The 27221-nt window shown below is 39.9% G+C and overlaps 2 protein-coding genes and 1 long non-coding RNA gene across 12 annotated transcripts in view; 2 read left to right on the forward strand and 1 right to left on the reverse strand.

Moving 5' to 3' along the window:
* The first annotated feature begins 74 nt into the window (after positions 1-74).
* Positions 75-19012, forward strand: CCDC47 (coiled-coil domain containing 47). The gene is made up of 13 exons (XM_028519593.2): positions 75-477; positions 6455-6723; positions 7179-7286; positions 7792-7966; positions 9782-9903; positions 10169-10234; positions 10644-10745; positions 10929-11039; positions 11889-11974; positions 13279-13337; positions 13879-13988; positions 14202-14369; positions 17315-19012. The coding sequence occupies exons 2-13, from the start codon at positions 6460-6462 to the stop codon at positions 17393-17395; spliced, it is 1452 nt and encodes a 483-aa protein (XP_028375394.1). The 5' UTR covers positions 75-477; positions 6455-6459; the 3' UTR covers positions 17396-19012.
* On the reverse strand, positions 7184-25296 carry LOC118502169. Its single transcript, XR_004904865.1, has 2 exons — positions 24483-25296; positions 7184-7630 (listed from the first exon to the last, which is right to left on the reverse strand). It is a non-coding gene; the product is annotated as an uncharacterized LOC118502169 (long non-coding RNA).
* Positions 23525-27221, forward strand: part of STRADA (STE20 related adaptor alpha) — a 30453-nt gene continuing 26756 nt past the window's right edge. For 2 of the 10 annotated variants that reach the window (XM_036033515.1, XM_028519821.2), the window contains exon 1: positions 23542-23650. The gene's annotated coding sequence lies outside the window, so the exon portion shown is untranslated. Of the gene's footprint in view, positions 23675-27221 lie in introns of all 10 variants that reach the window. The other 8 variants (XM_028519817.2, XM_036033517.1, XM_028519818.2 and 5 more) reach the window with 7 other exon arrangements.

The following is a 27221-nucleotide window of genomic DNA, read 5'->3' on the forward strand; positions in this document are numbered from 1 at the left end:
ACGACCTGGGCAACATTTCTCCGCGTGCTTCTGGCCACGTGGTTCCATAGAGCATGGCCACCTTTAGCTTCCGGAGCATCGGTTCAGCGCGATGACAATTTGACTTAATCCTAGCGGAGAGGGCTGGGATTGGTGTGAGCAGTTCCGGCCCAGGGGCAGGGATTGTGTAATTTTCCGAACAGCCCCACACACTCCCGCAGGGCAGGGGTGGGGCAGGTCGCGCGCTGTCCCCTGGACTGCGTCCCGCCCCCTTGCCGCGCGCAGCCTCGGACGGGCCGCACGCGGTTTACGTAACGGATGGTGGAGACTACGAGCAGAGTAGGGTGGCGTGACTGAGCTACCTGGTGTACCTGTGTCCTAAAGGCATTAGGGGCACTAAAACCGCGGTGACCGCACAGGCGGCGGCCAGGTGGAGAGGCCCGCGGGGTAGAGGTGACGGTCGCAGGAGCTCTGAGCCGGTTTCTACCCCCGGTACAGGTAGGAAGCGGGCTATGACGTGTTAGTCGATGGGGGCCGGGCCAGGCCGAGTGGTCACCCTGAGTTGCGTGGCGTAGCTTGGTCCTGTTTCCGTTTCCCACCCAACCCCCTAAGTCAGGCCTGTGGTGACATCCATCGCTCCCCACTTCTCACTTCTCCCGACTTGCTTAAAACAAACAAGCAAACTTTGTCTATCGCGAGGCCCATTTTTGTTGGTCTTACGGATTGGGGTGATTTTAACGGTTTTGAGGAATTTCCCCACAAGTTTGAGGAAGTTTACAGTGTGCAGCTGGAAAAATGGAGTACAGACGTTAGAATGAATTGACTAGATCCCTTGTGGTCTAAAAAAAGCAACCATCTTTAACCAGTCTAAGTCCAGACCTAATCTTTGAGAGACTACCAAATGAACTTGTAGAAGATCATCAAACCAGGCTTGTGAGTGTTTGTGTTCCTTGCCGTGCATGGAGCCTTCTTCAGGACCGGGTGGCCTGGCAAGGAATTGTGCATTTAAGAAATGAATTGACAGGTGTAGCAGAGAGCTTCTGAGAGGGAAGGGCAAGGCACAAATATCTTGGATACTTTTGACCTAAATAACCTTGAAGGAGCGCTGTTACAGTACTGAGTTACCTCCATGGTGAGAACATTCTAAGTGGAAATGCAATTTGAAATGATCAGATCTTTGGCAGGCAGTTTAGTTGACTGTGTCAGTGTTAACCTTTATTTGCTTCTATTTGAAAATGTTTAAAACAGATCTTAAAAGGGAAACTAAAAATGAAGTTTTTAAATCTTAAACGTGCATAAGGCTCTGGGGAAGGAAATAATGGGAACTAATATTTATTGTATATTTTCTATGTGTCAGGAACAAATCTCCTGTGCCACCCACTACAACCCTATGAGGCAATGGTATTTCTTTTTTCTAAGTGGGGAACAGGGAATTTTAAATCACTAGCCCAAGATAATATGGCTAGTAAATGGGAGAGCTGACATTAAACCAAATCTAAATACACCAAACTGCTTGCTGTTTTCCAAGTTTCTTCTACTTTTGACTGCAATAAAAGATTGAAGGAAGTCAGCGATGTTTGGAGACACATCGCAAACTTTTTTGAGGTTGACTTTGAGAAGGCAGCTATGTTTTCCCATAAAATGTTCCCTGGTGCTAACCTCAAAGGTGGAGAATATTGGAAAGGGTATAGTATATAGCACTTCTCAAATCATATGTGCCTTTCAAATTGATGAACTTTGTCCATTTCGAAGACTATTTCTTGCAGCCATGTGTTGAAAAGTGTTAGGCAATAACCTTTGATACTGAACTATAAGAATTAAATCCTTCTAAGAATTTATGGTATTGTAGATATAAGATGTAGAATAGAATATTCACTATCCCAGAGCATCTTTTTTAAAAAAATATTTTATTATTTTTAGAGAGAGGGGAAGAAACATTGATGTGCCTCTCATACACACCCCGATCGGAGACCAAACCTGCAACCCAGGCGTGTGCCCTGACCAAGAATCAAACCTGTGACCTTTTGCTTTGCAAATCAATGCCTAACAAACTGAGCCACACTGGTCAGGGCACCCCAGAGCATCTTGAAAAAGTAGTACATACTCCCTTGTGCCACCTGCTCACCTCCATTAAAACCTGCATTTCAGCTTCCATTCTTACCACATACATACCTGCAGTTGCCAAAAATGATTCATTAACATTTGGAAAACTTTGGCCCATCTCTTACTTGAAGTTTCTGCAATCCATATCTTACGTGAACATTCTACAGTGCTCTTTCCTTCTAAGAAATGTGCTTCTCCTTTGACTTCTACAACATAATGCCCCTTTGACCAGAGTCTCTTTTTCTCTAACCATGCCTTCTTAGTTTTCTGTTCCAGTTCTTCCTATTATAACCACCTTTTAACTGTTTGGTTGTGTGCACTCTCTGTCTTTTTAAAGATTTTATTTATTTATTTTTAGAGAGAGGAGAAAGGAGAGAGAAAGAAGGAAAGAAACGTCTATTGGTTGCTACTCACACTCCCCCTGACGGGGGACCAAACCTGCAATCCAGGCATGTGCCCTGACTGAGACTTGAACTGGGAACCTTTCACTTTGAGGGATGAGGCCCAACCGACCTAGCCACACTGGTCTGGGCTAAATCTAACTCTTAATACACCCTGGGAATTTCATCCATTCCCACACCATCTGTATTTCCAGCTTAGCCTTGTATCCTGAACTTAAGACTTATATTCCTACCTACTTCCTTTTCTTCATCTGTAAAATAGATTATGATTCCTTTTAGGGATATTGTGAGAATTAAGAGACAAATATTAATCATTTATCATAAATTGCTTAAAAACACCCCAGATGTTTCAGCAAGTACTAGATTTAATTTATTGTCTTTCTCTCCAATATTTCCCTCCTTTGTTGTTCTTTATCTCAGTGAAGACTTTTTCCAATTATTAATCAAGCCAAAACTTGGAATCATTCCAGATCTTCCTTTCCTGCATTCTCTACATCCAAACATTTTATGGTGACAAATTCAACTCTTAAGTCTGTTTTCCTCTTCATTCCCAATACTAGTGCCAGTTCAATCCTGTTTTCTTATTTATTTATTCCAACCATTTATTTTTCCTCCCTCAGGTGCCCTTCTCCAATTCACCCTGCATATGAGCTATCAGTATTGAATTGCAAATCTGATAGTGTCACTCTCCTACTTAAATCCTTTAGGTAATTCTAGTTATCCAAACTTACTAGTTTGGTATTTAAATAAGGATCACTATGATCTGGCCCCTGTTGGCCTTTCTAGCCTGATTTCCCCCTCTTGGGTCTATAAACCCATCATACCAAACTCTTAACAATACATTACTTTAGGCCTTTATGCTATAGCTATTCCTCCATCTGCAGTGCCTCTTCTTGAGTGTAAGAACCATACTTTTTATTTTTTAAGATAACTTTTTATTACAAAAGCACATCATAGGAAAATAAGAAAATATAAAGAAAAATAAAGGCAAAATGCTCATAATCCTACCATACAAAATAACTACTGTTTATGTATAGATGTATATACATCCTTCTAAACCTTTTTGTTTTATATATTTGCTTCTATAATAATGTGGGTTCTAACTTCATTTGTAAAAATTTTTAATGTACAAAATAAATGTTTTTGTATGTACCCATAGTTTAATCAAACAATTTCAAATTTTTCACTGTTGTAAGTAATTCTGTAACATGTCCTTGAAACTGAATCTTTGTGCATATTTACAACTGTATTCAGGAGTCATGTTTTCTCTTGGTCTAGTGTCTGACATGATATGCTCAGTGAAGGTATATTTGGTAGGTATGGTAGGATCATTTTATGGAAAGCAGTGAAAGCCAGAGTTTCTATATTACTCTGCAGGAATTGCTTAGTCTTTGATGGTTATCGAAACCTTTCAAAACAAAAGTTGTGTTTTAGAAAGATGGTCATGGTTTTTAAGAAGCAGGGAGAGCTGAGACAGGGGAGACTGTCTTTAGGAAGGTACTATGGTTCTTCAGCAGGTGATAGTAACTTAGGTTATCATGGTGGTTTTGGGAATCAAAGAACAAAACACCAGGATTTGGTGGCTGGTTAGATTTCAAAGAGAAAAGAAAGTGAGAATTAGGTATCTTGCTTTTTTATTCAACAAGACTGTGAAAGTGGGATTGATATTAATACAAAAATAGAGAAAATCAGGTACCTGTTGATTTTGAGAAAATTGTGGGGGAGGGATCAGCAGACTGCTGTCTGAGAGATGGACTGTTTTTGTACAGCCTGTGAATGAAGAGTGGTTTTTACCATTTTAAAGGGGTTTTTGTTTTGTTTTGTTTTTTTAGTTTTATTTTGTATTAGTTTCAAGAGTATAGCATAGTGGTTAGACAGTGATACTTAACAAAATGGTCCCCCTGATATTTCAAGTACCTACCTGGCACCATACGTAGTTATTGCAGTATCTTTGACTATATTCCCTATGCTGTACTTTACATCTCCAGGACTGTTTTGTGACTACTGATTTGTATTTCTTAATCCCTTCACTTTTCACCCAGTCCCCAACCCAGCCCCTCCCCTGTGACAACCATCTGTCTGTTCTCTATATCTGAGTCTGTTTCTATTTTGTTTGTTCATTTATTTTGTTCTTTGGAGTCCACATGTAAGTGAAATTATGTGGTATTTGTCTTTGTCTACTTTATTTCACTTAGCATAATGATCTCTAGGTCCATTCATGTTGTTGCAAATGGTAAGATTTCATTCTTTTGTATGGCCAGTAATACTCCATTGTATATATGTACCGCAGCTTTCTTTTTTTTAATCCTCACCTGAAGACATGCTTATTGATTTTAGAGAGAGAGGAAAGTAAAGAGAGAGAAAGGGAGAGAAGCATCAATGTGAGAGAGAAATATTGACTGGTTGCATTCTGTATGTGCCCTGGGGACCTCTTGTAGGCTCTTCAACTAACTAGGGGACCAAATCCGCAACCCAGGCAGGTGCCCTGACTGGGAATCAAACCCATAGCTCTTTTGTTCATGATGACACTCCAACCAAGTGAGTCACATCAGCCAGGGCAGCAGCTTTTTTATCTACTTGTCTGTTGATGGGCACTTGGGTTGCTTTCATATCTTGGCTATTATGAATAACACTGCAATAAACAGGCCTGGCTGGTATGGCTCAGTGAATTGAGCACCAGCCTGTGAACCAAAGGGTCGCTGGTTTGATTCCCAGTCCGGGCACAAGCCTGGGCTGTGGGCCGGGTCCTCGTTTGGGGGTGTGTGAGAGGCAACTGATTGATGTTTCTCCCACATATGGATGTTTCTCTCCCTTTCTCCCTCCCTTCCCCCCTCGTTAAAAAATAAATAAATTTTTTTTTAAATGACACTACAGTAAACATGGATGCATGTATTCTTTCAAATTAGTATTTTGTGTTTCTTCAGGTATATACCCAGAAGTGGAATTGTGGGTCATGAGGCAGTTCAATTTTTAATTTTTTGAGGAGCCTCCATACTACTTTCTATAGTGGTTGCACCAATCTGCAATTCCACCAATAGTGCATGAGGGTTTTCTTTTCTCTACATCCTCACCAACACTTGTTTGTTGTTTTATTGATGATTGCCATTCTGACAGGTGTGTTAAAGGGGATTGTGGTGGTGTTGGTTTTTTTTTAAGACTAATATGCAACAGACAGGCTATGTGGCCCACAATGCCTAAAATATTTACTATCTGACTCTACAGAAAAAGTTTGTAGGGCATCAAAATGGACATGTCTGTTAGACAACTGATGATAGAGGGCTGGTGGTTAGATTAGAGCAGAGGATGAGAAATACAGACTAAATAGGTTTAATGGTTGAAATCTAACTGCGTTTAAAACTCTGGCTCAAATATTCTCTCCCACCCCTTTTTTCCATAAAGTCTTATCTATTTGTAAGATGATTGCAGTGTCCTTCATGTATCCATATCATTTGGGATGTAACTCCATCATGCACGCTAGGAACAATTTTGTTAGCCAAAAATATACTACTCTAAGTAAACAGTATAAAATCACAGCCAGTGGCTTACACTTAGGAAGTGGCCTGAGAAGTGGTTCATGGCAGGGATTCTAGAGGCAAAACTGGAATTAATCCATAGCTTCATGTTACTTGGTAGTTGTAGTATGTAGTATCTCTGTGCCTCATTTTCTTATCTGTGAAATGGGGGTGTTGATAATACTGCTTTTCCTCAAAACATTGTTAAAAAGATAAAATTGCTTTTTGTAAAGCCTTTAGGACAGTGCCTGGGACTTGGTGTCTGAAACATTTGCTTTTATCGTAATGCTGTTCACACATGAAGACAGAGTTGATCTAAATATGATTGGCTTTTCTATTAAGAGGAAAGCAGGAGAGAGTCATAGATATATTTTTAATTGTTTTGAAATTTGATTGGTGCATGTATAGTAACAGTTGATTTAAGCATTTTGTTTTGTTTTGTTTTAACTCATTTTTAAGGTGCAATGAAAGTCTTCTATGCTTTCTGCATTGTCCTTTTGGTGTTCGAGAGTGTCTCTGAAGCCAAGTTTGATGATTTCGAAGATGAGGAAGACATAGTAGAGTATGATGATAATGACTTTGCTGAATTTGAGGATGTCACAGAAGATTCTGTTACTGAATCTCCTCAACGGGTGATTACCACTGAAGATGACGAAGACGAGACCACTGTGGAGTTGGAAGGGCAGGACGAAAACCAAGAAGGAGATTTTGAAGATGTAGATACCCAGGTGATACTCTTTTTTATTGATTTCTTGGGAAATTGGAAGGATGAGAAAATTTGTAACTAGCATTTTCCTCAGACATTAAAAGTAAGACCCAGGTTTAGGGAGGCCTTTACTCTCTGTTATCTTTATTTTCATGTAGTAGGTGGAGCGCTTCTGAATGTTTTGTGGTGTGTTCCCACTTTCACATTGATGGAAGAATGAATTGTACTTTTCTCCTCTGTGGAAAGCCTCGCTTAGAGAAGGGGTGGCAAATAGAGTCTGTGTATGGATGAGAATTATATCATTTAGAATTCAGGGTTCAAAAGCGTAGAGAGTCATCCTTTGTTAAAAACATGTAATATTTCTGTGTGCTTGCTCCTTACATGTTCTGTTTTCCTCTACAACTGTTGCCTACAAAAATGAGATACATTTGCTGGTGACATTTGTAGGGAAAAACAGATGGTGCCTCTTTTTTGTAGGAGGGAGATACCGAGGGTGAGCCATATGATGATGAAGAATTTGAAGGTTATGAAGACAAACCAGATACTTCTTCTAGCAAAAATAAAGACCCAATAACAATTGTTGATGTAAGTATATGGGATTCTGTATTCCATACTAACCAACAAAATATCTTGCTGTTATTAATCCCAGAAATATAATTAGTAACTTCGCTGGTGTTGATGTAATAGTGGGAGCTGGTAAAAGAGTTTGACATCTATTCTTGTGATAAAACTCCATGCCTAGATAAGCAACCCTTGTATTTTTGTTCTAGCCCTCATAGTTTTTATCAGGGAATGATGAGAAGAGGATAGACGTTGGATTTATTTTGGGGTGGGGCTCAGAATCAAGTTTAATACAGAGAGCTTTCCATTTTTTTTTATTCCATTTGACTGTACTCACATTTCCTTGAAGAGTCTTTTACAAAGCAAACCTGGAATATCAAAATAGGCGTATTTTAAGTAGAACCATATTTAGTGACAGTTACCTAAAGCATCCACTGTTTATGGGTTTTCTCATTCTCCTTCATCTTGTGAATTAGATTCCATCCTTCAGCCTCAGCCAACATTAAATGGAATCATTGTTTTTCTTTAGGTTCCTGCACACCTCCAGAACAGTTGGGAGAGTTATTATCTAGAAATTTTGATGGTGACTGGTTTGCTCGCCTACATCATGAATTACATCATTGGGAAGAATAAAAACAGTCGCCTTGCGCAGGCCTGGTTTAACACTCATAGAGAGCTTCTGGAGAGCAACTTTACCTTAGTAGGTAAGTTAGGCTCATAGTCATGCTCTGGGCTGGAAACCCATCTAGTAGGAACTGTTTTCTTGGACTTTAAGTGGATGCTTTTTTATTCTCTTTTAAGGATCTTATTTTTTGTTAAGTTTGATATGCTGAATAAATTATATGTATGAAATAATTTTCTCATCTGTCATTAATCAACAGTTGCTAAGCAGCTTCTGATTAGAATGAGATCAGCAGTGTTATCAAAACAAGCTGACAAAAGTCTGACTGAAGACAGGGAATTTTGACATTTTAAATGGCTTGATAAATGTTTGCCGTCATCTTTTAGAAATTAGAAATCCCTCAGAATTCCCTCAGGGTCTGGACGCTTGAGTTTTGGATTCGCCAAAGAGGTACACTGAAGTACCTTAACCTTAGAGGAGCCCCTGTAGTTCTATAGTGTAAGGTGAACTTGCCCACTCACCTCTATTTGGTGTTTAACACTTTGTTTCTCTTTAATAGCAAGTATCCGTCTGCTTTCCTCTTTAGCAGACCATTTATATGTTGTGCTAGATACTTTGCTACAGTATTTCTTCAGTTAGATAGTTTCTGTTTTCCTAAGGAGGGGACTGAAATCCAGAAATGGTAGAATTTACACTATTCTGTTGCAACCAGCATATTAAACCTAGTCTACATGCTTTCAAACTCCACACTCTCTTCTGTACCATGTTATTTCAGTGTACTTTCCCACCTGGATGTTAGGAAAATAATAAGCAGCCTTTAATGCCTTCTACTTCCCCTTGTGTGGGGGGTTCTTTTTTGTTTGTTTGTTTGTTTGTTTTTTGGTGTATCAGTCTGTTTTACCTTGTGAGGTTGAACAGTTTCATTTGTACACTTAATTAAATGAAGAGAGGAAATAATTGGAATTTGAGCTTTTTTTTGGATCTAAATATAGCTGTTACTGCCACTGTTATCATTTTGCTGTTGGAAAAGCAGACTTGGTTCAAGTTAACTCATAGAAGACACAATGAGGGAATGTTAGTTTGTAGTAATGGTAGTTTGTTTTTTTCTTAAGATTTTATTTATATTTAGAAAGAAGGGAAGGGAAGGAGAAAGGGGGAGAGAAACATCAATGTGCGGTTGCCTCTCGCTCGCTTGACCCCCCGCCCGCAACCCTGGGACCTGGCCTGCAGCCCAGGCTTGTGCCCTGAGTGGAAATCAAACTCTCGACCCTTTGGTTCACAGGCTGGAGCTCAATCCACTGAGCCACACCAGCCAGGGCAGTAATGATGGTTTTTACTCAGTGCATAGGAGTGTTTGGGGGGAAACATGTAAATTGATTTTGCTCCATTTTTTTTAAAGGGCATGGTCTTTTTTTAAAAAAGATTTTATTTTGTTTTTTAGAGAGGGGAATGGAGGGAAAGAAGGAGAGAAACATCAGTGTGTGGTTGCCTCTTGCGTGCCCCCTGCTGGGAATCTGGCCCGCAACCCAGGCATGTGCCCTGACTAGGAATCCAACTGGCGACCCTTTGGTTCACAGGTTGGCACTCAATCCACTGAGCCACACCAGCCAGAGCCATATTTTATCTACTCTTAAGAAATTTATAATCCAAGCTGATTGTCATTAACAAGGACATAGGCGTGATGCTAGAGTCTAATTTTTTAATAGAGACAATAAAGAATTTTAAAAGTAAAAGGAACAATGACTGTCTGTTATCATCTATGCCCAAAGGAGAGTTCTATAAGATAGCAAAGTATTGTCACCCTGAAACTAAGATCATTGTGGGGTCAGGGTGTAGGCGGGTATGGTGATTAGGCATAACCTTGTCAGGGAATCACATTAAGTGATTTTACCCCTAGGGGATGATGGAACAAACAAAGAAGCCACAAGCACAGGCAAGCTGAACCAGGAGAACGAGCATATCTACAACCTGTGGTGTTCTGGTCGAGTGTGCTGTGAGGGGATGCTTATCCAGCTCAGGGTATGTAGGGAATTTCTGGTACCATATTTATGTCTACCTTTTGTTTTTTTCCAACATGATTACAAATCCTCTGAGTTTAGTGTCTTATCCTTTCATGTTTGACTTAAAATGAGGTCTGAAAATCATCTTTCTACTGGTGACTGGTAAATGTCAAGTATATTTGAAGCATCTGATTTCTGATCCTACTCCAAGATCTCTTATTTGTAGTAAGTAGAAGTCACAGCTGTTCTTTGTGTGTGTGTGTGTGTGTGTTTTGTTTTTTTAGTTCCTCAAGAGACAGGACTTACTGAATGTCCTAGCCCGGATGATGAGGCCCATGAGTGATCAAGTGGTATGTATTCTTCCTGCTGGTTTTCTCTATACAGATTGAACTCTTAACTACTTAGAGCTTAATCCATGCTTGGATTCTGTTTGGAGTTTCTGACAACTTATGTCCTTTGCCAAAAAATGGACCCTTTTCTGTTCAGACAGGTCATCTTCCATTCAGTGTACAGCTGTTGTGGGGACAGGTGCATGTTTTTAGGTCAGTCACTAGGATAATGTCCCTTTTGTTTAATAGCAAAAGTCAGCTGATTAGGGACCTTCTGCTACATAACACAGCAGAATCGTTGGAGTGATAGCCCATCATGTTCACAAGTCGCGCTTACATTCAAGGGGGTGGGAGTTTGGGGTTCCGTCTTAGAAGCCTGCCTATTACAGAACCTAACAGGTGAGTTTTGTTGTTGTTGTTGTTTTTTAAGCAAATAAAAGTAACCATGAATGATGAAGACATGGATACCTATGTGTTTGCTGTTGGTACTCGGAAAGCCTTGGTACGACTGCAGAAAGAGATGCAGGATCTGGTATGTTGAGTTATTCCAACTTAGATATATGTACAAACTGTGCCTGTTTATTACATAGACATTCACCTTTAGAGCATAGCATAATTAACCATTTTGAAATAGGTCAGTGAATAGTCTCTTGAGAAGAAAAGGTCTGTGCATAATAAAATATGATGTCTTACTTTCAATTACTTCTTCATGTAGAGTGAGTTTTGTAGTGACAAACCTAAGTCTGGAGCGAAGTATGGACTACCAGACTCCTTGGCCATCCTGTCAGAGATGGGAGAAGTCACAGAAGGAATGATGGACACAAAGGTAAATGCAGTAGGTGACATGTGTTTGCAGACCTTGGCATTTACAGGGCACTCTCCCTAAAAGTTACACTGTACAAGTTCTTTATTTTATGACAATGCACTGGTTATGTATTCCTTTCTCACAAAACCATTACAATATTTTCTTTAAGCAGTAGATTAACTTGTCAAAAAGTCTTTAGTGAAATTCTAAATCAAGAGCAAATTGTTCCTAGGGTTGCTAATGGCTTTCAGGTTTTTTGAAAAAAGATTAAAGATTACAACTTTAATCTTTTTTTTTCAACTTTTAATCTTTATCACCATGTGAATTAGTCCATTATTTTAGTTCAACTAGTGTAAGAGGGATGTATAGCCATTTTTTTTGTTTTAGATTTAACCTCATGCTTTCATTCTTAATTAGAACATTATTTTGACTGCTCAATAAGAACAGTTTAAGTATTGGTATTACTAAGGAAAGGTACTGGTCTCATTGTAGAGAGATTCCTTATCTTATTTAAATTTAATTTTTTTAAAGCTTTAGCCTTAATGACATTATATAAAAGTCAGGTGGATTGAAGAGTGAATATCTTTTTTTTTTTTAAGTTTTTATTTATTTTTAGAGAGAGGGGAAGGGAGAGAGAAAGAGCAAGAGACAAACATTGATCTGTTGCCTCTCACACACCTCCAACTGGGGGCTTGGCCTACAACCCAGGCATGTGCCCTGACCAGGAATCTAACCTGCAACCTTCCAGTTCATGCTCTGGGGCTCAATCCACTGAGCCACACCAGCCCAGGCTGAAGAGTGGAATATCTTTATGAAAAAAGGGAAATGCATCAAACCCTACTTAAAAAACAATAATTTTCTCTATTTCAGATGGTTCACTTTTTTACACACTACGCTGACAAGATTGAATCCGTTCATTTTTCAGACCAGTTCTCGGGTCCAAAAATTATGCAAGAGTATGTATGCAATAAAAATACTGAAAATTATTTTCTTCTTTAGCTTTCTGTGTTGAAACACCTGCAAGGTGCTTCTGCAATTTCCCTTAACCAGATGAGTGAGGTAAGTTCCTGACTCCCAGGTTTTCTTTTGCTTTGACTACATGCAACACAAAGGTAGTTAGAAGCCTGTGGGAGGCAAACAGGCCTCCCCAGTTCGCATGTATCACCCACGTGTGCACCTTACGCTCAGTGATGTGGGAGAGAATCTTACAAAATGGCTAATAGTGAGAAAATGCAGTTGCTAATCTCTTTGTCCTTTGTGGTCTAGGGTTTTTTTTTCTCTTTTTAATTTATGAAATCAATCTGTGATATTTGATTTGTGTTTGATTGATAGCAAATCTGGCCTTTTCTGGCTTCTTTCTTTGTACATTGGATGATTATAATTTTTCCTAGTATATTTTCAAGACATCCTCAACACCTGTTGAGCTTTTGGCTTTATAATAATTTTTGAAAGTACATATTCAAGGCTTGAATTTGTTGTTTGAATTCATATCCCATTTCAGGAGAGCTTACTTATTTAAGTTTACCCTTAGTGGAGAAATGTTCTCACCTAAATTTTTGCTTAAGTACTACTCTCTCATAGGGTATGGAATGGAGTACAATTAAAAGCCATTCTGGATTTTCATTGTGTGTCAGGATTACTTGGGTCCTTTCGCCTTTAGGTGGTGTTGCCTCATCCTTGCCTTGTTCAACTCAGTATCAACACTGTGGGCAAAGTACCACATTATGGTAACCATGGAGCCTCCTGGGGTGGGGGAAAGTGAGTTGATAGTCAAAGATTACAAGGGAATCTTTGGTGAGTTGAAACTAAATTATATATGCTATAGTAGATTATTTCAAAGTTTATGCTGAGCCTGGCTTAAAAATAAGATACTTCATTATTGGAAAGAAGGTAGAATAGGAATTGGAAATAAAACATAAAAACCCATCAAAATAAGCCAAAACATTGTTTAAAATATGGGCCTCATACTTAAATATAGGCTTATGTTCCCCAGGTGAGATGGAGTGTCTCTTGCCTGGAGGGTACATCGTTGGCAGTGTTCAAGTTTAGGATAAAGATCACTTGGGAATGCATTCATTAGAGAGACAAGTGGATCATGTGTCCTTTAGGCTCTGAGATTATATTTGACTTGGGAGTGCCAAGCTAAATATTATGGTGATTATTTGTAGGTACCTGTTCATCTAAGTGAACTGGGTGACTTGTGTCCATAGAGAATATCTTTTCCTGTGTTCTTTCTTAATAGCCTTTTCTTTTATGATAGGGAAGGTCAGCCTTTAAAGCTACCTGAAACTAAGAGGACGCTACTGTTTACATTTAATGGTAGGTATTTGTGTCCTGTCTGTTCTTTGTTTTCTGAGATGACCCTAAGGAGGATATTGTTCCCTACTAAGTGACAGCTATAAAAAAACTACATTAAAACTGACCTCATGCCCTGGATGGTATGGGTCAGTGGATTGAGCTCCGGCCTGTGAATCAAAAGGTCTCCAGTTCGATTCCTAGTCAGGGCACATGCCTGGGGTACAGGCCAGGTCCCCAGTTGGGAGTGTGCGAGAGGTGACTGACATATCTCTAGCATGATGTTTTCCTCCCTCTGGTTTTCCTTCCCTTTTCTCTCTAAAAAGGAGATAAATAAGATCTTAAAAAACAAACAAACACTAACTTCATTCTTGCTTATTGCCTTTGGGTTTTTTCAATAAGAGATTCCAACATAAATAATGGCCCCTTTTTATTACAAAATCATAAGCATGTAATTCTGTAATATAACAATATCTCACTCAAGTACCATATGACATTTTAGGTGGATGACTGAGAAGTATTAATGCTGCTGTTAACTCAATAGGAAAATGGCTTTGTTTTCCAGTGCCTGGCTCAGGTAACACTTACCCAAAGGATATGGAGGCTTTGCTACCCCTGATGAACATGGTGATCTATTCTATTGACAAAGCCAAAAAGTTCCGACTCAACAGAGAAGTAAGACCCGCAGCCTTTAGTATAAGTTGGCACCTTTTATTATTTTTTTTCCTCTGAGGGGGCCATCTATTGAGGATTTCAGTGATTGTATTTTGCTAATTTACTTTAGAAGTGCTGGATGGGAGTTTTATGAAAGAATACTAACTAAATGGAATTTTGCTTCTGTTGAATTAAAATGGGTTTCTCATGAAATTTTTTGTTTCCTGGGGAAAGGGCAAACAAAAAGCAGACAAGAACCGAGCTCGAGTTGAAGAGAACTTCTTGAAGCTGACACATGTGCAAAGACAGGAAGCTGCGCAGTCTCGGCGTGAGGAGAAGAAAAGAGCAGAGAAGGAGCGAATCATGAATGAGGAAGATCCTGAGAAGCAACGCAGGCTGGAGGTAAGAGAAACTTCATATCACGGGGATTAAAACAAGATTTAAAAGATACCTATTTGTACCATATTAACTGTTAAAATAATGTCGTGGAGGGATGTACACAGACTAAAAGTTTAGCATTTTCTCAGAACTTAGGACAGTTAGTTGATAACACTATAAAGAAAAACAGAAAATGAAATCTTAAAAAAAAAAAAAAAGCCCTGGCTGGTTTAGCTCAGTGGATTGAGCTCGGGCTGTGAACCAAAGTGTCGCAGGTTCGATTCCCAGTCAGGGCACATGCCTGGGTTGCAGGCCATGACCCCCAGCAACCGCACGTTGATGTTTCTCTCTCTCTATCTCCTTCCCTTCCCTCTCTAAAAAATAAATAAATAAAATCTTTAAAAAAAAAAAAAAGAAAAGCAGGGCTGCAAACCATGTTAAATTGAGTCTGATCCTGGAGAATGATGTGAATTATCCTATTCCCCCAGCACAGTCTTGTTTTGAGAGTTCCACTATCATCTTTCAAGCCAAATACTTAATGAGGTAGAAATTAGGAATTTTAATAGAAGCCAGCACATGTGCCCTGTGGTCCAAATAAAATTGTTTTATAACATTTTTAATTTGATTATAGAATTAGAGGATTCTGATTTTTTTGTTTTTTTGGATTTTTGGTATTTATGTTGTACATAACTACAATCTCCAACTCAAGAGCTTTTTAGGCTGTTACGTTTCAAACATCAGCATGCCCACGCTTTTGTGAAATAAGGTGCCGTAGTCCAACTCTAAAATTTTAAACTTTATAAATGCTGGTCAAAATAGGAGAACAAAGTTCTGGGAGATGTGAATTTTTTTTAAGATTTTTTTTTAAAGATTTTATTTATTTTTAGAGAGGGAAGGGAGGAGAAAGAGAGAGAGAGAGAAACATCAATGTGCGGTTGCTGGGGGTCATGGCCTGCAACCCAGGCATGTGCCCTGACTGGGAATTGAACCTGAGATGCTTTGGTTCGAAGCCCACACTCAATCCACTGAGCTACGCCAGCCAGGGTGGGAAATGTGAATTTTAATGAGGATAATCTTGAGGACAGAAGAAAATTCTTAGAACTGGGGGGAAGCATGCCGCCAAGTCAACGTGAGCTGCTGTTGGCACTTCAGTCACCCGTAGAATCATTGATGCTACTGAGCAAAGTGCCCAGGACACCACAGGCCTCCTCCCATCTTACCATTTATCATCATTTTTTCTTTGTTTTGGTTTAGTTGATGAGTATTTTTCTCCTGAAAATAGAGCTCTGTGTTTATGCCACCTTCTATACAAATAAAAATAGCTTTTTAATAAATAAGTGGAAGAATCTATATGGAATCATTAATAGGTAATACCTTTCAGTTTTTATGGAAAAAAAAAAAAAGGAGTTTTCCAGTTCTTTCTAGGGTTTGAAACAACAACGGATTTAAGAAAATGGAGGGCCCAGAACTTAAGTGCGGGAAGCAACTGATGTTTCTTTCTCACATCAGTGTTGCTCTCTGTCTCTTTCTCCCTCCCTTCCCCTCTTTCAGGAAATAAATAAATGAAATCTTTAAAAAAAAAAAATGTGTCTTTCCATATATATGCTTTTTTTATTTCCTGAGGAAAAGAATCCTGGGAGAGAGGGAGTGATAGGCTGCCAATAATATTCTGTTACAGTATGTGATATGAGAGCTCCTTTTTACTCATGTCTTTATGACAACTGATTCTTAATTTTTTACATGTATGATTCTGATGGTGGGGAAATGGCATCTCATTTATTTTGTGTTTTTTGAATTATAACTGAAGTTGAACTTTTTTCACATATTTTTGCCATTGACATAAATATATGTTAACATAAGTAAATTTCTCTTAACCACTATACCATATTCTTTATAGTGGGAGTTTTATACACGTGTATAATATGTAATATGGGAAGGGATGGATCACGTTGAGGAAAGAATTAATATAATGGAGGTAGGGGTTGGGACAGTGGGAAGAAAGGGACCTTGGAATAGTACTTTGGCCACTTCATGTAGCTGTCTCAGAGGAGTATAGCTTTTGACATGTGTGCTGTTGCTATTTACTTGTTACTGGGCCTTGACAGGAGGCAGCACCTGCCACAGGGAGTGGGCTCATTCTGCCTCTGTGAACCCAAACTCAGAATGCATTTTCCCATGAAAGCAGTGTTAACAACGATAGTTCAGTTCTTCAGGATACTTAACACAGTAGCACAGCTATAAACAGATAAACGTTCGGACTTGTTAGTAAAATAGTGTGTTTGAAGCTGCTTTCTCTCTTTTTGCATAACAGCTTAATTCCTAAATAAAAATATAATAAAAATTACCAGTTGAACATTATGAAGTATTGTGTTCAGGTATAACATCTATGCTAATAAGACATTTATAATTAGTAACTTGCTTAAACAAGATCTTATGGTTTTCTGAACTGAAGTACAAATCCTTGGCAAATACATGTAAATGTTGTGATGAAAGTTGAGCTGGTGTTTCCTGGTATAGGAAAAATCGGACCACACTAATAAAGCTAGCTTAAATGTATTTCATTTCTAACTTGAAATTTTAGTTACTTTTGCTTCATTTCAAGTTAATTTTTTGTTAAACAATGTAGATACTAGCAATTTTTTTTAGAGGTTTTATTTATTTATTTTTAGAAAGAGGAGAAGGGAGGGAGAACATGAGGGAGAAAAACATGGATCAGTTGCCTCTCCTAGGCAGAACCCAGGCATGTGCCCTAACCAGAAATCAGACCAGTACCTTCTGCTGTGCGGGACTGCACCCAACCAACTGAGCCACACCAGTCAGCGCATATTAGCAATTTTATAACTATCTTCTGGAATGTTATTTATGGTGCAAGTCTAGGTTTTTGAATAATATTTTAGGCAGTATTTTCTGGTTTTGTTTTTTTTTTTTAAACATGTGCTTAGAGCTTACTTTGGGTTCTCTTTCTCTAGGAAGCTGCCTTGAGACGTGAACAAAAGAAATTAGAAAAGAAGCAAATGAAAATGAAACAAATCAAGGTGAAAGCCATGTAAAGTCATCCCAGAGGTCTGAGTCCTGGTGTCACCAGTAAGCTCTGAATTCGCAGGAAATGTAATTTCCAGTCCGTTTCTCATCTTAACAAACACTCCTGGTGACTGAGAAATCGATATTTCATCATCTGTTCTGCTTTTGATTTGGAGTTTCACAGAGGTTAGGGATACATTGGAAGGACTCTGTTCCAGTAATTTTCTTCCAGATAATCAAATTATTTAGATTATTTTTGAAAGGAATGATATATGAACTCTGTAGTTTTAAAATACTTTTAAAATTATAATATGAATCATCAGTGCTTTTAGTGCTATTATATTTGAAAACATCATGAATTTATAGATATATAATTAGAATGTTGCTTTTTGTTTAAACTAGGCAGTTGAAATGGCTATAAAGAATGACTCTAAACCAAGATTCCACAAATAACCGTTGGAATTGCACAGTAAACATTGTTTGATGTTTTCTTCTGTGTGTACATTAAACTTGTAAAATAAAATTTGGAACACTATCTGTGGTATTGGAATTTCAGGGACTCAAAACAGTATAGTTCAGTGTATGTTTTATAGGTGGGGGGGTACTGATGACAGTATTATATGATATCTGGACACTTTTAATCTACTGACATGTATGTGGAAAACTCTAGGGATAGGTAGTACAGGAGCACCGTTTTCTCCTTAGCTAATACCATAAGCTAATGACATTGTGAATGCTGTATTTTAAGTGGTTGTATGTTTTTCGTGAATAACAAATGCATGAAAAATTAACCGCTTCACCTAGAGCAGATCACGGGTCTATGTGAAGTCGCAGATGTTTTCCTCCTTGGTTGCTTCGCTCGATTGGACGATAATGGAGAAGCCCTGTTATCTGTGCTGTGGCCGTGTCCCTTCGCTTCTCCTTTGCTTTTATTTCTTCCACAGCTGAGGCTGGGTATATATTCTTTCAAAGAAATAGCCATGAATATGCATAAATATACTTTTAAAAGTGAGCTTTTCTAAACTATTGAGAGTTCTTTCTGCCTCTTGAGGAAGGAACTCATGGGGGAGAGGCCCATCTATCTGCATGAGCATTGAGCTCGTTCAGATCTCTGCATTTTATAAATGCTTCCTACTAAGAAAGCATTTTTTTTAAGTCACTGCTTGTACCAGGTAACTTTTGCTGGGGTTGGGAAGGGTTGGGTTTTTTGGTGGGCGAGGGGTGGGCGGGTACTTTTTTGCTGATGCTTTTTGTGCAAAAGTGTTCTGAGGCAATAACAAGTTGCTGTGGAAACAGAATGGGCCTTTGTAACAGCATGGAAACTTTTCACATGGATTTTTCTCTAGATTAGTACAGAAATGTGTCAACTGGGAGATGTAATTGTAATTTTTTTAACAGTTCATGAAATTAAGTTATTAAAATAAAACAAAAATAACAAAATTTAATCCTATGTAATTCTAGAATGAGCCTTGTTTTACAAATCTTTAAAAGATGTTTTAGAAATAAAAATTGATATATTTAGCTATCTTTTGATTAATAAATCTTTCTTAAAGCCCCACACTTTTGGACCATGGCAGCTAATTTTGTAATTTAAGCATTCATATGAATGGTAACTAATGGACATAAATTAAACTCATTAACAAAAATCTCAGGAGTGCCTACTGTACTTTTCTGGGGTTTCCTTACAACAGTATAAGACCATAGGAATGTTTTTTCCTGTTCAATAAAAATCAGCACTGAAATGCTTTTCCTTCATAAGAGTTGGCCTTGACAAAAAAATCCCTTATTTGTTGCCAGTATTTTTAAATGTTTTCTATTTTTAGAGCCCCATATGTTCTTAATGGGCTCCTCCCTGAAGTCTCCCTCTTGAACTAGGTCATCATTCTCTCTCCTAGGAATAAGACCGAGAGGAGAATGTTGTCTACTGTCATGCATTGGAAAGCCACTGAGCTCCCTAATTTTGTTCATACGCCTGTGCATGCAAACCCAGTAACAAATCCTTTGACTTGGGGCAAGTCATGAACCTCTTTGAATCTCTGTTCTGTTCTTCCTTCTACAAAGTGAGGATAGTAATTATTTTCTCTGCCTACCTCACAGGTATGTCAACACCAAGAGATAATATCTGTAAAATTCTCTTCTAAACTATAGCACTTTAAAAATATAAGGGATGCTTTTCCCGTCCCCCTCTTCTTCCTTCCTCTCCACCCCAGTCTCCTAAGCTCCAAGGGCCCTTTTGCTTGTTTCCTGAGCCTGCACAGCCCAGCTGGCTCACTTCTGCCACCTTTGTAACTTTCTGAATAAATTTCCTTTTATAGTTAAAGAAAATTAAAATGTAAGATGTCTTCTAGAACTATTTTCCAAGTGGTGCCTTTTTGCTTTACTCTCTTGTGTTTCTTTCTCCCAATGGAAACCAGCAGATCCTTCCAGAGTTCTCTTACTTTATCTGCAAAATTTGACGGCATGCTTCTTGTGGGGGGAGAGTAATAGTCTATAATTCTGTTTCGTTAGTAATATAAGCTTTTCCTGTCAAGTACCAGATGGGAAACTCTTTTCCTGAGATGGGGCTTAGCCCAAAGATAAACACTGATTGATGTTTTCATTCCACTCATCCAGCAGGAATGGGCAGTGTGAAAATTATTTAGAGCAGTGTCTACAGGATCTATTTTGGTGGGGGGGGGGGGTGAAATACTGTACTTTATATCATCCTGGGTTCTCTTTTCTTACTGTTCCTGCCTTCATTCATTTTGAATGAAAGGATTTAGGCAAGGGGCAGTTATACCCATTGGAGTGGCTTCTGTTACAGACTGCTAAAGCAGTAGCAAAAAGTATTACTTTTTTGAGTTTTTGGAGTTTGGTGATCAGCAAAAGATTTATTTGTATTGGAAGAAAGTGCAGTGCCTTTTATCTTTGCACAGGTTGAAGGACATTTTCTCAGCTCTGTGAACTGGGAATACCATCTTTAGAAGAAAGCTAATTTTTTTTTTTAATCCTCACTCAAGGATTTCTTTATCATTGACCTTTTTGAAAGACAGAGGAAGGGGCAGGGGAAGAGAGAGAGAAACATACATCAGTGTGAAAAAGGAACATGGATGGCCCACCTCCCACACAAACCCCAACTGGGAATCGAACCCTCAGCCTTTGGATGTAAGGGCGACAATGCTCAAACAAACAGCTACCCTGCCGGGGCTAATTTTTTTCTTTTTTTCAGTGAAAAGGAGAACCTTATGTTTATTGCAATACCACTTTTAATGGATCTTATTTTCATTTTCATCTTTTAAAATAAACTGACCTCTTTAATTTCACCTCCTTGGTTTTATCCAAATAGTGTAACTTTATGTAAAAAGGCACCCAGGCCCTTTAAGTATTTAGTTCCATGGGAGTTATTTGGAAATCAGATAACATTACATCTGCCTCAGTTATTCATTGGACCAACTTCGCTAGTGAGAACTCTTTAACTGCTTTCTTATCACATTTTCAAATTAAATGCTTAAATAGCTGTCTTTTGCATCTTTTTCTTACATGTGACTATCAATTAGCAAGATTGTAGCAAAGCTAGAATTGAAGCCAGTTTTCTGCTTCAGGAAAAGGCCCTGGATTTGTGGGCAGGGACCCAGGTGCTGTCCCTGTGCTTGAACAAGTCTGTTTCCTCATCTGTAAGTGGGCATTATCTCCTCCCCTTTTTAAGATGGCTGTTCAGAGGATCATATTAAATAACATGTATTAAGTGTTTTGACATATAAAATCTGTAAATTAAATAATCCTGCTCAGTTTGTTAAACTACACATCATAAACATTTTACTTAAGTATTCTACGCTATTACCTTTCTCAGTTAATTTATATAGTATTTCAAAGAGGGCAATGCACTTAGTTTAAACTGGGTGCCCAGAATTAAAAACAAAACAGGATCTTCAGTCCTTTTCCATCCCTCTGGGCTTCAAGCCAGTTTCAGAAAGTGCCAGAAATCTTGGAGAGTCCCAACTCTTAAGTTTAAGTGAAAAGCAGGAGGGAGCGTGTGCACCCCAGGGCTCATAACAAGTGAAAAAGCAAAACAGGAAGAGACTGACTTCATAAACTCTGAAAGTTGACCTGTCTTTACACTGGTTTTCTAAATTTTCTAAATTATATAAATTGCACAGAAAACTAAAGCTGATAGAGATTTGCTCCTTGAGAGGGAACAGTCTGGGCCAAAAGTTTCTCTAGCTTTTGTGGACTAATCAGGAAGATGGTGAAATCTTTTAGCCGCTTTGATAGACTGATACCCAGATTGAAAATGACAGTTACTGGGCTAGGTATTAGAACAGAGGGAAAGTACTTACATATTTAAATTCCCCAGTGTGTTGGCTGCATGAAGTTTGGCATCTTTTTAGGAACTGACTTTTCTAGTACCCCCGAATGCCAAAGACCACATCAGAAGGTCTTTTCGGAAGAACTCCACCAAGAATTTTACTTAAGTTTCTGCTACTATGGTATATTGTCAATTTACCAAGTTTTTGTGAGGAAGGCATCTTATTTTGAGAATGAGAAAATAGTGAAGGGAAAAAAGGATAATGAGGTTTAGTGCTTTGGAATGTTAAAGCACTAACCAGCTAAGATCACTGATGTAGGTAAAATTTAGTGAGACCTTGAGGTGTCTGTTGTTTCACAGGCAAAATTCCCCTTCAGTGTCCATATTTTCATCAGTTCCTGTTTGGATGTAACTAAACTCTCCCATCCTAGAAGTCAGACCAGTATAAATCTGCATCCAGGCCCCTAGCTGGTGTGGCTCAGTGGATTGAGTGCCGTCCTGGGAACCAAAGTACTGCTGGTTTAATTCCCAGTCAGGGCACATGCTTGGGTTGTGGGCCAGGTCCCCAGCAGGGGGCGTGTGAGAGGCAACCACACATTGATGTTTCTCTCCCTTTCTCCCTCCCTTCCCCTCTCTCTAAAAATAAATCTAAAAAAAAAAAAATCTGCATCCCAGGGTAAGAGCTGTGGAGAGTGAGTGTACATTACTTGATGGTATATAAGCAGTTCTGGGGGGAAAACCCTCCTTGGGTGGAGTAAGTCACTGGGAAAAAAACAAAAAATGCAGCCTCAGAGGGGAGACTTGCTTCATCACTTGAGATTGCTCCATCATTTCTGAAGCCCTGCCTGGGCTTAGTCTAGCTTTCTCATCAAGGCAAACCTTACAGGTTTCTGCAATCAGAACATATCTCTAAGAGTTGCACATAAGGAAGAATCCGGGGGAAAAAGATCCAGATAAAAATTATAGATCCGTGGACTGAGCGTGGGCTGCGAACCAAAATGTCGCAGGTTCGATTCCCAGTCAGGGTACATGCCTGGGTTGCAGGCCATGAACTCCAGCAACCTCACATTGATGTTTGTTTCTTTCTCTATCTCCCTCCCTTTCCTCTCTAAAAATAAAAATAAATTTTAAAAAATATATAGATCCCATTAGTTGAACTGTTTTCCTTTTTTTACCTGGACCACAGAGAAAGGACGGGTTTCCCCTATACCGCTTGGCGGTTTGTTGCAGGAGAGACCAAAGTGAGGGACACTGGGATGTATTTTTTTTTTTAAAGCATGCCCTGGCTCAGTTGGTTAGAGCAATGTCCTGATATACCAAGGTCGTGGGTTCAGTCTTCTCATACAAGAACCAGTAAATGCATCAAAGTGGAAAAACAAACAGATGTCTCTCTCTAAAATCAAGTTTTTAAAACAAGTATAGGACGAGTTTTTCCACAAGTCCTACCACATGAAAGTAAAATTCTCCAAGTAGCCAAGTCAGCAGCCAGTGCCGGTTAGCCTCTGTCCCCTTAGCTCTTCATTATTAAAATTAAGACTACTTCCTTCCTGCCGTGGGGGCGGGGGCTCTGGGAAGCCCTTTTCAGACCCAGAACCCTCACCAAGAAGAAGTCTTTGGCCTTCACCCACTTGGGGAAACGGGTCCCTTCTGTTGGAGACAGAAGGCCCTCAGGTAGCGCTGTGCGAAACAAGATAACTCGCACCACAGAACCAGTCAGGGAGCGGCCTGTGGACCGGCCTAAAACCGGGAAACACGCCCGAGGTTCTCCACCCACGGGGGGAGCTGGGAGGAGCTGGGAGGGGCTTGGCGGGGCTTCCCCACCCTTGCGGGGCGGGGCTCTTTCCCCAGCTTTCCCGGGTCCCTCTACTGCGCATGGCACGTTGCGTATCCCACCCCCCCAACCCCCCCCCCCCAGCAACCGGCCTGGCAGCGGCGAGGCCATAAACTGAGGAGGCGGAGCTGAGAAGCTGTCCCGACTGCTTGCTAACTCCAGGACCAGGTATGGGACTGGCGGGGCCGCCTGGTGCGTTCCAGGGATCGTCAGCCCATCCTCTCTCCCTAACTCCGATTCCATCTTCTCGGGGCGGGCCTTCCTCAGACCGGCCCTCCAGGGCCCCCGCCTCGCTCTCCACAGTCCCCTTTTCACCTGAGTCCTCCTCGATTCCCTCCCTGAGGGGCTGCAGTACGAGAGCAGAATAGGCTCGGGCCTGGCTGGGAGATGCCAGAGCGGAGTTGCAGAGCCGGAGAGGCGAGCGCCTGCTTTCCCGCCCCTTCTAACCCCCTGACTTCCAGGTGGCGAACCTGGGGCCCAGGTTCAGTTTTTCCTGCTGAAGCAAAGAGGCAGCATAGTCTAGTGTTTATCTCTCCCGCCTACTCCCCCTCCATCCCCATCGCTTCCTGGGCTGATCAGGCAGTGGGGTTGAGACCTCGTGAGGACAGAGATACAGGTGACTGCCTGAATCAGCCAAAGCAAAGACCTTCTCATTGTCTTGTTTCCCAAGTATGTTTAAGTGTCCACAGCAGATTGGGGGTGAAGGGAGGGAAGTGTGCGAGGGAAGGGGCGTGGTTAAACGAAACAGTTCAAATTCTCAGATGGGCAACTAACTTCTCTGACCAGCCTTCTGCTAAGATATCCTAACGTATCCTAACTTTATCCCCCAAAAAGGAACAGCCATTCGAATGGGCCCCTTCCTTATCTAAATATCTGTGTGTAGAACCGTATTCCAGTATGTATTTGTGGCGTTAGGCAGTTCTTCATTGATTGATTCATACGTTGTTGAGACATCCAAGACCGTTCCTTGTCCCTGAGAGTTGAAGAAACCGAATCTTACCTGATTACCTGTCCTAGGGCAGGAGCCTCTTCAGCCACTGGTTACAATGCTGAACTGGTTAAATTTGTTCACTTTTTAACCAGGTCTCTTAGAGGTTTTGTGGCTCAAATGCAGTATTTATAGTTGAACCCCAGACATGTAGGAAGTTTAGAAAACCAGTGCTAAAAATAGGAAAAAATGAAACAAAATTAAATCAAGATGAAGGAATTCTCCTTTGTATACCGTTTGTCATCTAGTCAACAGCATTGTCAAATCAGGCAATGCCTTCTCAGTCATCATTTTATCTTTGCGCCACGGTCTTGACGGGTCTCCCTTGTGCGTCACTGGTTTGTAGAGTAACTTCCAATGTTTAACCTCTCTGAGTCTGAATTTTCTGATCTATAAAACAGGGAAGATAATACTTATTGTGAGTTGATCTCTGTGAGGCATTTAGCACAGGTCCTGGTACACAGTAAGTGCACCATAAATGCTTGCTGCTTTTACAATTTTTACTATTATTAATTTAGCAGCTACCAAGTGCCCATATTGTGTGTTGGGCACAGTAGCCCCTAGGAATGCAGCAGTGAACAAGGTCATTCCATCATTTCCTACCCTCAGGGATTCTGTATTCTGGTGGAGGAAACTGATAAATAGGCAATTAAGAGTGTGGTGCGTGTAAGAGGTGAATTCAAAGCAAGTTAGGGAGGACTTCCTGAAGCACAGGACACCTGAGAGGGACAGGTCTAAGTTAATCAGGTTGGGGGCAGGAAGGTGGTTCTGAAGGTAAAGCAGTGTCTTGAACGTGTTTCCTTGGGGTTCCATTTCCTCCCTGCCTTTCAAGCACCATGACCTCACTGTGGACCTATCCCAAGGCTCTTCCCACCCTTCTGTTTTTCCCTCACCACTTTTTTCCTTCACTGAACTTGCATAGCTTTAACTCCTGCTTCTGAGGTCCACAGAGCCATCTCTAACCTCTCTGTTGAGCATCAGCCTTAACTTTTCTAAATGAATGCTATGTATTTCAACTTGGAATATATTGCTGATTTCTCAGCTGCAACATGATTTAAAAACTTGGACTCATCTTTCCACCGAAACCACTTTCACCTCTGAGCTTTCCTGTTTTATGGTTGATACACTACTCTTTTCCTAGTTACTTGAGCACACACACAAAAAAATCAGAGTCATCAGCATTGTCCACAGATAGAATAGACTCCCTGATAAGGTAGTAAGTCTCTGGCATAGGACATTTTTAAGCAGAGATTAGATAACGTTATAACCAGGAGTTTGTAAAAGCTATCCCTTCAAAGGGTGGTAGATGGGCTAAGTGACTTTCGGTGTCCTTACTACTAACTACAATTTCTGTAATTTTTCTCCCCCCCATCTAGCTCTTTCTTTTTTTTATATTTTGTTCTATTTCTTAACATTCCCTCTGCCACAGGCTCTTTCACCACACTTGCGGTCCACTATAATTGTACTCTAACTGGCATTCCTTTCTCTGGGTTATTTTTACCTCACCCCCTTCCCATCCCTTTACAGTTTAATATTCCTTCTATGTTCCTCAGGATAAGGCTTGTCAAATATTATGGCCCACAGATCAGTAGGATTCCCACTGTCTGGGAGCTTGTTAGATCCACCAGACTCCACCACAGACCTTCTGAATTGAAATCTGCATTTTAACAAGATCCTCAAGCGATTTACATGTACAATAAAGTTTAAGAGACGCTGCCTTAGACCACAGTTTTGTGTTTGTCCCCTTTCTGTTTTAAACCTACAGTGGTTTTCTCCTGCCTCCTGAATAAATCCATACTCTAGCACGCAATTAAGACCTATTCATTGTTCTTGTATGTGTGGAGTTCTGCTCTATAACTGCCTCCCATTAAGTGCTGACACGCTTCTCAGCGCATTTGGTCAGTCATTCCACATTGCTGTGGGCCTACCATGTGGTAGGTACTACTCTAGAAACGGGGAGATATGCACACCTCTGGACAAGACAGTGTAGGCCATGGATAATCAGTAGCTAATACTATTTCATGCTTAGAATTCATCCAAACTCCACCCCTTCATGAAACTATCCAGATCCAGCCCTGTTCCAGTAATCTTTCCCTTTGCTGAGCTCAGTAAGAGGTTGCCCATTTCTACTTGTGCATCATCAGGCCTCCTTGAATTAAAAATTTCGAAGGTGGGAATTTAGACATCCATAGGCTTTTGTAACTACACCAATTAATTTGAAACATCCTGGTTTGGGAACTGAGGGTTCAGATCATTAGTGAAGCTGTTGATGTGGCAACTTAGAATAAGTTCTCAGGTCCCTTTAAAAGGGCAGTTTTATTTGTTTAAGCAGTGTTTTGGAATTGACTTTTTATTTCCAATATTTTTTGAGAGCATAGACGTCTTTTTCCTGTGGATAAAACTCATCTCTTTATGTTAACATTCCTTTCTGCTGTAGATTACACATGGGTATGGACCTTGTTTCCTCTTAAATTTCTTTTGCATGTTGCCTTGTGTTCAATGTTATTAAACAATATGCATTCTAGCATTTTTTTTTCAAATTCAATCTACAGTTTTTCTATTTCATAGCAGGATAAATGATTCTTTACATGTTGGGTAGCTTTTATAAGATTAGAGTAGAGGTGAGAATAAATGCAATTTGATAAAAATCTGTAGATAATTTTGAAAGGCCTCCTCCCATGGTTTGAGAAATATTCCTTTGATTTTTTGGAAGCAGTTTTGAGAATTCCTAGAACTCCAGGTACCAGATTA

This window comes from Phyllostomus discolor, chromosome 8 (assembly GCF_004126475.2).
Source record: "Phyllostomus discolor isolate MPI-MPIP mPhyDis1 chromosome 8, mPhyDis1.pri.v3, whole genome shotgun sequence".
Classification (NCBI taxonomy): Eukaryota; Metazoa; Chordata; class Mammalia; order Chiroptera; family Phyllostomidae; genus Phyllostomus; species Phyllostomus discolor.